This window comes from Tenrec ecaudatus, chromosome 9, assembly GCF_050624435.1.
Source record: "Tenrec ecaudatus isolate mTenEca1 chromosome 9, mTenEca1.hap1, whole genome shotgun sequence".
NCBI classification, from domain to species: domain Eukaryota; kingdom Metazoa; phylum Chordata; class Mammalia; order Afrosoricida; family Tenrecidae; genus Tenrec; species Tenrec ecaudatus.
Genome location: NC_134538.1, coordinates 47,480,632 through 47,493,713, shown reverse-complemented (window position 1 = coordinate 47,493,713; position 13,082 = coordinate 47,480,632). Strand labels below are relative to the sequence as shown.

Here is a 13,082-nt window from a genome sequence, read left to right as displayed (position 1 = left end):
GGGGAGGAAGCATTTTAGAACTAGAGGAAAGTTATATGTTTCATCGTTGCTACCCTGCACCCTGACTGGTTCATCTCCTCCCCACAACCCTTCAGTAAGGGGTGTCCAGTTGGCTGCCATTGGGCTTTGAGTCTCTACTCTGCACTCACCCACATTTTCAATGATATGATTTTTTGTTCCTTGATGCTTGATACCTGATCCCTTCGACAGCTCGTGGTCATAGCTGGTGTGTTTCTTCCATGTGGGCTTTGTTGCTTCTAAGCTAAATGACCACTTGTTTATCTTCAAACCTTTAAGACCCTATATGCTATATACTTTGATAGCCGGGCACCATCAGCTTTCTTCACCACATTTGCTTATGCACATGTTTGTCTTCATTGATTGTATCAGGGAGGTGGGCACCCATTGATATGATTTTTAGTTCTTTGATGTTTGATAACTGGTCCCTTCTGCACCTTGTGGTCAGACATGCTGGTGTGCTTCTTCCATGTGGGCTTTGATGCCTCTCAGCTAGATGGCCGCTTGCTTATCTTCAAGCCTTTAAGACCCCCAGACGTTTTATCTTTCAATAGCCGGGCACCATTAGCTTTTTTCACCACATTTGCTTATGCACCCGCTTTGTCTGTAGCAATCATGTTGGGAAGATGTGCATCCTGGAATGCCAATTTAATAGAACAAAGTGTTCTTGCATTGAGTAAGTGCTTGAGTGGAGACCCAATGTCCATCTGCTGCCTTAGTACTTAACCTATAAACATATGCACATAGATCTGTTTCCCTACATTCATATAAATACTTTTACATATGTACATTCCAGTCCTTGGACCTTTATAAATACCCTTTGTAGCCTAGTTCTTTCCTCTATTTCCTTTTACTTTCCTCTTGTCCCACTATCATGCTCAGCCTTCATTTGGGTTTCAGTAATTTCTCTCAGTTACCTTGCCATTGATGAATCCCTGCCAGGCCTCTCACATCCTCCTTGCTACTGATTTTAGATCACTTATTGCTCCCCTGTCCCTGGGTTGGTCAGCACCACCTCCTTGCTCCCTCCTCCTCCTCTCCCGTGTTCCCCCGGAACCACTGGTCCCATTGTTTTCTCCTCCAGACTATTCATCCAGTCTATCTTATCTAGATAGATCTGTAGAGATAATAATATGCACCCCAAATCAAGTGATATAGATGCTTTTCTAAATAGAAATGTTTCCTCCAATTTCCTGTTCAGATTTCTCAGTGTTGGTGTATAGAAACCCATCTGATTGTTTGTTGAACTTGTACCTTGTTAAAACTTTGCTAAATTCTTCTATTAGCTCTAGTAGTTTTCTTGTGGAATCTTTGGAAATATCTCAAGTTTGTACACAGTTCATTAAAAGGAATAATTCTTTAAATATGAGCAACTAGGGGTGCCTGCTAGTCAAACATTAAACAAGCAGGCCTTGAAAAGTCCCATGATGATAAATGTGTCAAAAAACTCCCAAGCTGAACAAACAGAATAGAGGTCATCAAGGGGACTTTTATTGGGAAATGTCTGAGAGGGGACACAAATAACTAAGAGGAACCCATGTGCATAGGAGGAAGTCCTTAGGGCTTTAGATTGGTTCAAAACAGTTCAGTCATGGCAGACAGAAACACGGGTGGCGTACACACTGCACAGCAATCAAACCTCTTGCTAGATTTTGACACGAGTAGAAACAGTTTGGGGAGTCCTGGTGGCATAGTGATTATGTGTTAGCCTGTTAACCACAAGGTATGCAGTTCAAAACGATCAGCCACTAGAGAGAGATAATCGTTCTACTTCTGCCAATAGTTATAGTCTCAAAAAAGCAACAGGATCACACAGTGCTTCTTCCATGTGGGCTTTGTTGCTTCTGAGCTAGATGGCCACTTGTTTGCTGAAGGGATCAGGTATCAGACATCAAGGAACCAAAAAATTATATCATTGTGAATGAGGGGGAGTCCAGAGTGGGGACCCAAAGCCCACCTGTAGGCATTGGACATCCCCTTACAGAAGGGTCGCGGGGAGGAGACGAGCCAGTCAGAGTGCAGTGTAGCAACAATGAAACATACAACTTTCCTCTAGTTCTTTAATGCTTCTTCCCCACCCACTATCATGATCCCAATTCTACTTTACAAGTCAGGCTAGATCAGAGGATATACACTGGTACAGATAGGAACTGGAAACACAGGGAACCCAAGACAGATGCTCCCTTCAGGACCAGTGGTGAGAGTGACGATACCGGAGGGTGGAGGGAAGGTGGGGTAGAAAGGTGGAACCGATTACAAGGATCTATATGAAAACCTCCTAAGGGATGGACAACAGAAAAGTGGGTAAAGGGAGATGTCGGACAGTGTAAGACATGACAAAATAATAGTAATTTATAAATTATCAAGGGTTCATGAGGGAGGGGCCCACAGGGAAGGAGGGAGAAAATGAGCTGATAGCAAGGGCCCAAGCAGAAAGCAAATGATTTGAGAATGATGACGACAACAAATGTACAAATGTGCTTGACACAATGGATGGATTGTGATGAGAGTTGGAAGAGCCCCCAAAAAGATGAATTAAAAAAAAAAAAAGCAACAGGAACAGTTCTATCCTGACCCATTAAGTCGCAATGTCAGAATTAAGTCGATGGCAGCGAGTTTGGGTGTTTGGGAGGAAAGAGGCCGTGGTGCCCTGCTCAAAGGTGGTGGCCAATCGTGTTATTTTGAATGCTGAATCTGTGTCACAGCACAGTCAGCTGTCAGCTTTGAGCTGGGCAACTCTGTCTGTGTCCTACACTGGTTAAAATCTGACACACATGAGAGATTCAGTTGCTATGCAACTTGTACATTGACCTTGTTTCTGTAGGCCAAGACTGAACTATTACAAGGCAATTAAAGCCCTGAGGGGCATTCGTTAAACAACCATAAAGACTAACAAAGATAATTCAAAAGGCAGAAGTCAAAGGACTGACAAACCCACTTATCTGGGACATCCCCATCTCCGGTAACCATCATTACTGAATATTTTGATCAAAGATCCACAGGAGAATCCTGGTCAAAAAGAATACAAAACCAAATTTCAAATTCTCATGGAATCCAGACTTATGCAGCCCACTGAGGATAAATAACCCCTGAACCTATTGTCCCGAGACAGTCCTTAACATTAAGCATCACCTAAATCACAATTAAAATGCCCAAACAACAACAACAAAACCCCTGAAACCAAAACTATATCCTGAAGCCAAACAAGTTTGGCTTATTTATTAAGAAAGTCTGCCCTGAGCATTGTATTTTTAAAGAACTATCTAGATGGGATCAAACTGACAACAGCAACTCAAAAGGTTAAAGGGGGCTTAGGGGGCAGTGAGCTCATGTTCATGGTGGGAGAATAATTCAGTAAGAGTGGGGGTGAATGGTTGCACCACTTGAAGAAGTCCTCATTAAATTGTATATGTAGAAATTAGAATTGGTATATGTTTTGCTGTGGACATTTTCAATAACAAAAAAAAATTTAGAAAAAAATCGGTGACGGCACAAAGCCCCTGCAGCAAGCCAGGCGGGAAGGGCAGTTGCAGTGGGTGTCTGCCGTTACTCAGTTAAGACCTGACTCTCCGCCGTGATGATCTCTCCAACTGAATAGCAACCATGGGTTTCTTCTCAGCCCTCCACCTTGCTATGTAGAACCTGATTACAGCTCCAGGGAATCCATTAGACGTTTGTCTTACCCATCCAGAGGCCAAAACAAAACAAAAACCCACCACCACCAACATTTTAAAATAGAATGAGAGCGTTTGCTATTTTTGTTAATACCAAATCCAAACCCACTGCCATTGAGTTGCTTTGAAGACACACAACACTATGTAGGGGTTACAGGACAGACAGCTTCATCTTTCTCCCGTGGAGTAGCAAGTGGGTTCCGACTGCCGACGCTGTGGCCAGCAGTCCAATGTTCACCGGGCAGTGCCACCACAGCTCCTTACTGTTGTTAATCAGGTACTTTGCTTCAAATAAACCCTAGGGTCTCCCAACAGTCATCGTAACTGCACTGCTTACCAGCTGTGAGACCTTGAGTAAGGGCTCAACTCTGCGGAACTTCCATTTCCTCAGCTGTAACATGACAACCCCCCTGTCTCCCAGGATCGTGAGTGAGACGGGAGTGGAAGGAGCCAGGCCCAGGCCTGGCTCACAGAGATCTTTACTTTTCCAGAGCTTTACTCATCTTTTCTGGTCCTCGAGGTTGTTAGAATCTCTACCCTCAAGCCACCTTCCCTTCTCTTCTGTTCCCTTCCCTTCCATCCCCAGTCTTGCAACTCTTCCAGCCCAGATAGCTGCCTCTTGCTGTTAAGTAGTGTTAGACTGCTAACCACAAGGTCAGTGTTTCAAACCCATCACCCACTCTGGAGGAGAGAGATAAATAAAGCTACCTGCTCCCGTAAAGGTTATTAGCCTCAGAAACCCTATAAAAGGTCATTTTGAGTCAAAATTGGCTTTGTGGCGATGGGTTAGATGCCTCTCAGTCGCCTGTTTTCTTCCTCGTCCCCTCCATCAAACATGTGATGACATGCTTAAGAACATGAGCCATGTCTTCAGCTACACGTTCCAATCTGGAACTGTTCTGCCTCATGCAGGTTGCACAATTTTAAGGGAGTTGCTTCATTTCTCTGGTGATAATAATCCTGCTAACTCCCCCGTTGGTGAAGCTGACGGAGTTGTATGTATTTGATGCTAAGCACGCAGTCTGGCCCACAGAGAGCTTGCTAAGTTTCATTACCATTAATTCTTCCTCGGACACAACCAATCTCCTCCTCTTCCCCTATCCCTCATCTTGGCCCAACTTCATCAATGCACACCCAGATAACTGGGCGGCTTCCTGGCTACTCTCCTGCCTTTAGCCCCTCCCTAATCAAACCTACATCCTGTTAGTATACTCAGTTTCCTCCTGTGCCCCTTGAGCCCTAGTCAAGAACCTCCTGAGGCCAATGACATTCTGTCCAAGGCTCCCTCCACCCTTCCTCCAAACTCCACTTCCTGCCACTTTCCAGTCAGACAGCCTCCTCCCTGTCACCTGAAGAAATAAAAAGCGGCACCAGTTCCCCTTTCTGAGCCTTTGCTGAGCCCAGCTACTCTCGGCTTACTATGTCCTCTTCCTTGCCCTGCACCTTTCTGAATTCTACTCCATCCTGCAACCTCAACCTCTATTCCTTATGAAGCGTCCTCTAACAGCCCTCTCCCCTCCACAGTGCTCCTTTCCCTGCACTCCTCCTCAGCACAGAGGCGGCCATTGCCCATGTCAAGCAGATCTGAAATCAATATTCAGGAACCAAGTGTTTACAACTGAAGACCAGAGGGAGATAAGGAGTGGTTACATGGTAGGCTTGGATCCCAGAACCGCGTGATACAAGAGACACATTTATCACCTGTTGCAAAGAGCTCAAGTTTAAATCATTCTTTTAAGAGCCCAGCATAACTTTATACCACAGAAAGGACTCGGTTACTTGTACTACCATTGACCCAGTTATTTCTACTACCAGGTTTATACTACCATTTATAAAAGTTTCACTAAAATTTTTTTTAAATCACCTTATTTAAAAATGATTTGGCTTCCAATGATTTGGGCTTCCTAATTGCTGGAACTTGTAATATTTGGATGTTTCTCACACAACTGAGTGAAGATGTGTGAAGCATCTCTCCCCATAAGCTCCATCAGTTTCCCAATCTTCCCAAATAAATATACAAAATAAGCAAAAGTGTGCTCACTTTAGGGAGCCCTAGCAGCATAGTGGTTGTGCACTGGACTACTAACCAAAAGGTCAGCAGTTCAAAACCACCAGCAGTTCCGAGGGAGAATGGATGGGCTTTCTACTCCCATACAGAGTTACAGTCTCGGAAACTCACAGGAGGCAGTTCTACCCTGTCCTATAGGGTTGCTATGAGTCGGCATCAACTTGATGGCAGTCAGTTTGGTTTGTACTTGCTATGCAAATGCAGCTTGAAGGCTAGTCCTTGAAGTCCCTCCTGTATGGAAAATGTAGAGCTGTCTCTGCGTGTACTAAAAGGATGACACATGCTTACTGCCTGCAGACTTGTCTCAGAGTTGAGCTGCCACCAGGATGACAACTGGGAGACAGGGCTGAACCTGCCACCACTGTCCTGGAGCCCAGCTAAAAACACCATATGCCTCCATTTCAGAATTCTGCTCCCACCCTCTCCTGATGAGGTTGTGCATCTCACCACTGTCTTGAAGAGTCTGGGTCAAGTCTTCCATCAGCGCCACTGCCTCCTCACTGCTTTCTGGCCGATGTTCTTGCAGCCAAGCCTGAATTTCCCTGGGCAGCACTGTCAGCATCTGCTCCTTGCTGTGCACCTCTGACCTCAGCCAGCGTCGACAGAGCTCTCGAAGGCGGCTGAGTGCACCCTGGGAGCCCCCAGAAGCCTCCTGGGGGCTGCCCTTGTCAGACTCAGGGCCATCCTCCTGCAGCACAGCTTCCTGCACCCAGGAGTCATCTTCTAGGATCATGGTGGTGACCTCCTCCTCCTGTTCCTCTTCTCCTTGAGGTACCTCCACCAAGGGGCTCCGGGGGATGGTTACTCTGGGAATCTCTGCAGCCATCATCGAAGCTCTTGGGGCAATCACTTGGGCTTCCAAACCTTGAATCTCAGTCTTCTGCAACTGCTTCCCTCCTCAAGTTTCAACAAGCAGTCCTGCTGAAAACCTAGAAAGAGAATGTGAGCAGTGAGCCGACTACCTTAAACCGATCTAACTCCCAACACAGCAGCCTACTTGCAGACCACCAAGTGGTTCTCACATGGGCAAACCATCACAAGTGTCCTGTCCCTCTTAAAAGAAGAACAACTATAGCTGAAAACATCTCTCTGGAGCAAAAGAAGAAAGAACACAAAAGCACAGGAATTTTTCTTTTCAAAAGCTCAAAGAAAAGTATCAGAGATGCAAAGCCCTCACAGGAATGAGGGCTGAGTTACCCTGTCCCTAGTCAGCTCAGATTTGCCGCAGAGTGAGCGTCCTTGACCTGACATACGACTTCCACTCAACCCCAGTGGCCACCTAAGTCCAGATAATAACACCCCTCCTTGCTATCTAACAGGGACATCCTGCAGATTAGCAATAGATCAGATGGCCAGGCACTTTGAGCCTCGTTGAAAGAAAGGCTATGTCTCAATCACACTATTATCATATGTTAAGTCATGAAGTTTCAAAACTATTTACCCTTTCGATCCTGACTTGACCCCTTGGAAAGTTGTCTTTAAAAATAACCATCTCTGCAAACCAAAATTTATTTGCAAGTATATTATTAGCAAGGTTTTCTATTGCTAAAAAACAGCAGAGAAATTCAGCAGCAGGAGAGTGATTAAGAAATTATAGCACAGCCATACTAGAAATGTATTTTAAATGTAAAATGCATTTTCAAGCTATGCTGGAATAATCATGGCTATCTTTGTGGAATGTTGATTCAGAAGGGAATCTAACAAGTCTTCTGAGGGGCTGGGCAGTTTCTGTGTCCTGATTTGGCACTGGTTACACAAGACATACACATGGCATCTAAGATCTGTGTGCACTCTACTGTGGGTATTTAAGAAGACCTCTTAAAATTGTACTGAAAAATAATGTAAACAGATAAAAACAAAATCAGCACATAACAGAAAAAAACAGACAAGGTTGGACTCCAATTCCTTTTAAAAATGAACATACATACCAAGAGGAGAAAGAAAGCTGGGCTCTATAAAATGTTAAAAGTGAAGAAATTACAGATGGTTGAAAATAAACATGATAAAGGCAATGGAAGATGATTTTAATATCCATCATTACATCAAAACCACCTAGAGGCAGCATCCAAAAATCAAAGGGGTGGTGGGTGGGAAGAATTCGAGGGAAAAACCGAAGCTTGGAAAACCGAAGCTCTCTGACGTGTAATTTTAGAAGCTCGGGGATAACAGAACTCATATTCGGGATCCCGGGAAAACTGTTCCTATTCCGCAAGCAATTCTGTCAGACCTGGGGCTTCTCACGCCCCTTCTGAACCTCAGTTTCCCTGTGTGCCGAGCGTCGTCAGAAGTCCCTTCCGAACCTCCGGGTTGGCTCTGCGTGGAGCTCACTCCCGGGAGGAGCCGCGTCCCGAGGCTGCGCGGAGCCGGCGGTCGCTCACAGCGGGGCGGTCACCGTCCGCGGACAGCGCCCCCGACGCCCCTCCCCCAGCAGCTGGCTTCAGGCCCGTTATTCCCTGGCCTCGGGCTCCTGCAGTGGGCCCGCGCGGCTCCCGGCCTGTTCCTCAGGGCTCACCTCTCCAAGGGATAGATCCCGTCCCGGCGGCTGCTCCGCGACCCAAAGCGCCCGCGGGCACGACCCGGCCCCTCGGGATTCACCCTGGCTCCAGCCCGTGGGGCGCCCAGAACAATGGACGAGCAGGACCCGCCCACCGCCGCGCTCATTGGTCGCCCAGCTCGGGCCCTGGAGCTCCTGCTTTTCTACTGGCGGACAGCGTGCTCGGCCGGCGGCGGGGGCGGGCGGTGCCGGCGGCATTGTGGGAAATGTAGTCCCCGCGAGGGCGAACCGGTCCGCAGCCCAGGGAGCTGGACGCTTGAGTGGACGTCCGGTGGCTGTCAGGGCCTCAGTCGTGGCTCTGGATGTGACTGGAGACACTTCGTTTCACTTCTCTGAGGCCTGGCTATTTTTCTATAAAAAGTAAAAATTAAGTTGACAGCAAGGGTCAAAGAGTTTTCTCAGCTGTTAACTTGCCTGTTGGGATAAGTAATGTTTTGGGGCTCCTCATGGCTGAAAGTAGTCCCTGGGCAGGAGGGGAATCTCCGCAAGGGAAATTCCTCCTCGCCCTAGTCAGGCGTGTCCCCTTCCAATTTGTAAATAAACATTTGCATGCGCCCTTGCCGCAGCCATGGGTTTTGAAGGTAGTGTTTGCCCTGTCCCGCCTCTTCTGCCGGGAATTCTCACTCTTGTATCCCTCCCGCTCCCACGCCGCCTCCCGACGCGGCTCCATGTCTTCATTTCAGTTCTTATCAAGGATTGCTCAGCAATGTGGGAGGAGTGGAGATTCTATCTCCTCCGTCCCACGGTTGGCTGTGCTGGAGAAACAGCTGCGTCTACGCCGATGCAAACAGGCGAGAAACTGCCTAGAAGCCCACGCGGAAATCTAGGAAGGAAGAAAAAGACACCAAAGGTCTGTGAGCCGACTGATGCGCATGTTTATGGAACCATAACTTGCTGGAACCATATTCTCTCATTAGGCTACTTTTGGGTTTAAAGTGTTTATATATTATCGGTGACTTCAGTCTCATTTTCTTTTTTTTAAAACATTTTATTAGGGACTCATACAACTCTTATCACAATCCATGCATATATCAATTGTGTAAAGCACATCTCTCTCAGTCTCATTTTCTATGAACTGCTTATATCCGTTTCCCAATTTCTTCTTGGATTCATTTTAATATGTTTCCTGTGTCTTACAGAGGGAAAAAATCATCCCTTTGTCACGTGAGTTGCGATTATTTCCCTCAATTTTTTGTTTGCTTTTTGCTATAGTTTATGGTGGTGGGGTTTTGTTTGCCCCCAAATAAGCATTGTACATATTTATGCAGGTAAATGTGCCCATCTTTTTTTCTTTTTATTATTATTATTTATCCTGAACACTATTTTATTTCTGTTTCTTATTGTTTCTGTTGGGTTTGTCAGTTTGTGAAGCACAGAAGAAGTAGATGCAGAGAGATAATAGCTGATGCAAGGGTTTATAGGGAGGTCTGGGTGAGGGGTGGGAGACAGAGTAGGGGGTTGGGAGAGCAAAAAAATATGCAGGAGGGGGAAGGTGCACTAAAACTGATGATGATTACACTCATTTAAAAAAACATTTTATTAGGGCCTCATACAACTCTTATCACAAGCCATACATACATCAATTGTGTCAAGCACATCTGTACATTCTTTTTTTTTCCATCTGTACATTCTTTACCCTCATCATTTTCAAAGCATTTGCTCTCCACTAATGTGTCCATCTTGTTCTGTTAGAACTTCAGAGCTTTGTGTCATTCTTACCAAGGCCTCTTTACTCTCAAAAGTTATTTAAAATTCACCCATTTTTTTTCACTAATGAGCCCTTTAAATTACTCCGGGTGCAAAGATAGATGTTCAGGATTTTAATCCTGTTATCCACAAGCTCCATTCTTGGGAGCTAAGTAGCGTGTTCTGTCCAGTCCGTTCTAACTCATAAGAACTCTCTAGGACAGAGTACAACTGCCCCTTGGTGTCTCCCTGGCTGTAAATCTTTGGAGGCTGACTGCCACATCTTTCTCCTTTGGAGCAGCTGGACAGTTACCATTGTGTTCAGCAGCTGAGCATTTAACCACTGCACCACCAGGGTTCCTTACACCCTTGTTTGCATCTTAAATTATTAGCCCAACTGACCACATGCAAATAGCACCACCTCCAGGCCAGCCTGAGACATCTGTATGCAATGGCGAGGTGCAAAGTTCTGGACCATATCACATCCATTGATCATTCTTAAAGAAGGAGTTCTGAAAAATGATTGCGAATAATGATTCTTCCATATGATCTTTCATTCACAAAATATTTGTTTCTCCATTTATCCACCTTCATCAAGAATGGCAATTTGCATAAAAGGGAAGAGATGTGCTGGTTACCTGGGAACCACTACTAAAACTTTCTAGCAATCTGTTTACCTCCCTTCCTGTTCCAAGTCAACTCTACTACAGGGATCCCAGGAGAGTCCCAACACCAGAGCTACTCTGTCCTTGAATTACCAAGAAGCTCATGCTGGACGATGGCAATTCTCTCAGATGAATTAGAAAACAAGTCCAAGTCATGGCGTTATGATCCTCCTGGGAAAGCTTGGTGCCCAATCCAGTTCTCTAAGACTAGGGCAGTAAGACAATCCGTCCAATCCAGAGAGTTGCTCTTTCAAGTGGTTCTCTTCTCCAGCAACCAAACCTAGGTCTGACAGGGACTCTGTGCTGCCAGTGAGCATTCTTGGTTAAAAGATTCAGAGAACTCTTGTTCTTAGTTGGTCGTGGAGATGGTTCCAGCACAAGGCAAGCCCGTGTATAACAGAACCAAAAGTTGCTCCCTCCTGCAGCATATTCACAATCATTGGTATGTGCAGTGTCATGATTTATTTGATATGGCTCTTTTACTCATAGACGTCCATCATTTGTCTGTCAGTTTGTCATACAGTGGTTGCTTGCCTGTTGCTATGATGCCAGAATCGATGTCACTGGTACTTCAAATATTAGCAAGATCACCCAAAGTGAACCGCTTTCAGCAGAGCTTCCAGACTAGAAGCAGACTACGAAGAAGGAATAGGCTGTCCACTTGTGAGGGAGGAACCACTGAAAACATTATGAATAGCAGTGAGATAGTATCAGATATTGAAAACCTCATGAATCGCAACAGAACATTACAGATGGAGTGCAAGACGATGAGACCCTCAGGCCAGAGGATACAGAAATTATGACTGAGGCAGATCTACCTTTGCAAAGTGGAGTTGGCCGTAATGATGTGGGTGTAGTAAAGTCTCTAGGACCTTCATTCGCTGATAAGGCACACCTCAAATGAGAGGAGCTGCAAACATTGATTAACAATTAGAAATTCGAATGTACAAAGTATGACTCTAGGAAAATTGAAAGTCTTCAAACAAGAAATGGAATGTATAAGCATCGCTACCCTAGACGTTAGTAAGGAGAAATGGACTGGTATTGGCCACTTTGAATCAGACAATCATCTAGTTTATGCCAGGAAGGTCAAATTCACATTGATTGTCAAACAGGGCATTTAAAGATCTATCTTGAAGTGCCATATGTGATAGGATAATATATATACACCGACAAGGAAATTATTACTCACATTTATGCACCAACCATGAAATCTAGTGATGAAGAAATTGAAGAATTTTTACCCAAGCCTTCAGTCAGAAATTGATCCAACATGCAAATCAAGATGCATGGGTACTTATTGTCAATGAAACGCAAAAGTTGGAAACAAAGAAGGACCAGTAATTGGAAAAGATGACCTTGGTGGCCATAATGAAGCTGGAGATTGCATTACAGAATTGTACAAGACTAATGACTTTTTCATCACAGATACCTTTTTTTGTTAACATACGTTTTTTCAACAACACAGAGGGTGTCTATACACAGAAATAAAAGTGACTACATCCAAGGGAAGATGGAGAAGCTCAATATCAGCAACTAAAACGAGGCCAGGGGCTGACTGTGAAACAGACCATCAATTGCTCAGGAGGTTGAAGCTAAAGAAAATGAAAATAAATCCCCAAGAGGCAAAACAGGAGCTTGAGTGTATCCCACGTGAATGTCAATAGCCTCTCAGGAACAGAACACTGATGACAGAAGAGCTGATGTGCTGTGGGATGGCATCAGGAACATCAGACGTGAAGAAAGCAAAAGGTCATTAAAACAGGAAAGAAATTATCCAAGTGGATGTCTGACTCAACTTGCTCTTAATCATAGAGCAGCTTAGACAAATGTGATGAAGTCAAAGAGTTGATTAGAACACTTCAAAGGGCAGCTCGAGAAGACAAAGTATTATAATGAAATACGCAAAGACCTACAGTTAGAAATCCAAAAAGGAAGAACATGGTCAACACATTTCAAGCAGAATAAACTGAAGAGAAAATTCAAACTTTGGCTTGTGATATTCAGATATCATAGGCGAAATTTTGAATGATGCAAGAAGCATTAAAAGACGATGAAAAGAACATACGAAGTCACTGTACCAAGAAGAACTAGCTGATCGCCAGCCCTTTCAAGGGGTAGCATATGATCTAGAACTAGTCCAAGCCACTCTGAAGGCATCATCCAAAAACCAGGGCCCAGGAATTGATGGAATACCTACTGAAATGCTTCAATCAGCTGATGAAGCACTCGCGGGTCTAGATCAGGAAATCTGGATAACAGCTACTTGGCCAACTGACTGGAAAAGATCCATATTTACACCCATCCCAGAGAAAGTTGACCCAACAGAATGCACAGATTAAAGAACAATATCATTGTTATCACACGCAAGTAGAATATTGCTGAAGATCATTCAGCATCCGTTCCCACAGTATACT

The 13,082-nt window shown here is 44.9% G+C and overlaps 1 protein-coding gene across 1 annotated transcript in view; it reads right to left on the bottom strand.

Moving 5' to 3' along the window:
* ZSCAN2 (zinc finger and SCAN domain containing 2) overlaps positions 1–8,404 on the bottom strand; it is a 34,023-nt gene extending 25,619 nt beyond the window's left edge. Inside the window, exons 1-2 of the mRNA XM_075558023.1 lie at positions 8,273–8,404; positions 6,208–6,689 (exon numbers count right to left, since the gene is read on the bottom strand). Of these exons, the coding sequence (XP_075414138.1) occupies positions 6,208–6,589 (382 nt within the window). The 5' untranslated portion in view covers positions 6,590–6,689; positions 8,273–8,404. The remainder of the gene's footprint in view (positions 1–6,207; positions 6,690–8,272) is intronic.
* Between the last annotated feature and the right edge of the window lie 4,678 nt (positions 8,405–13,082).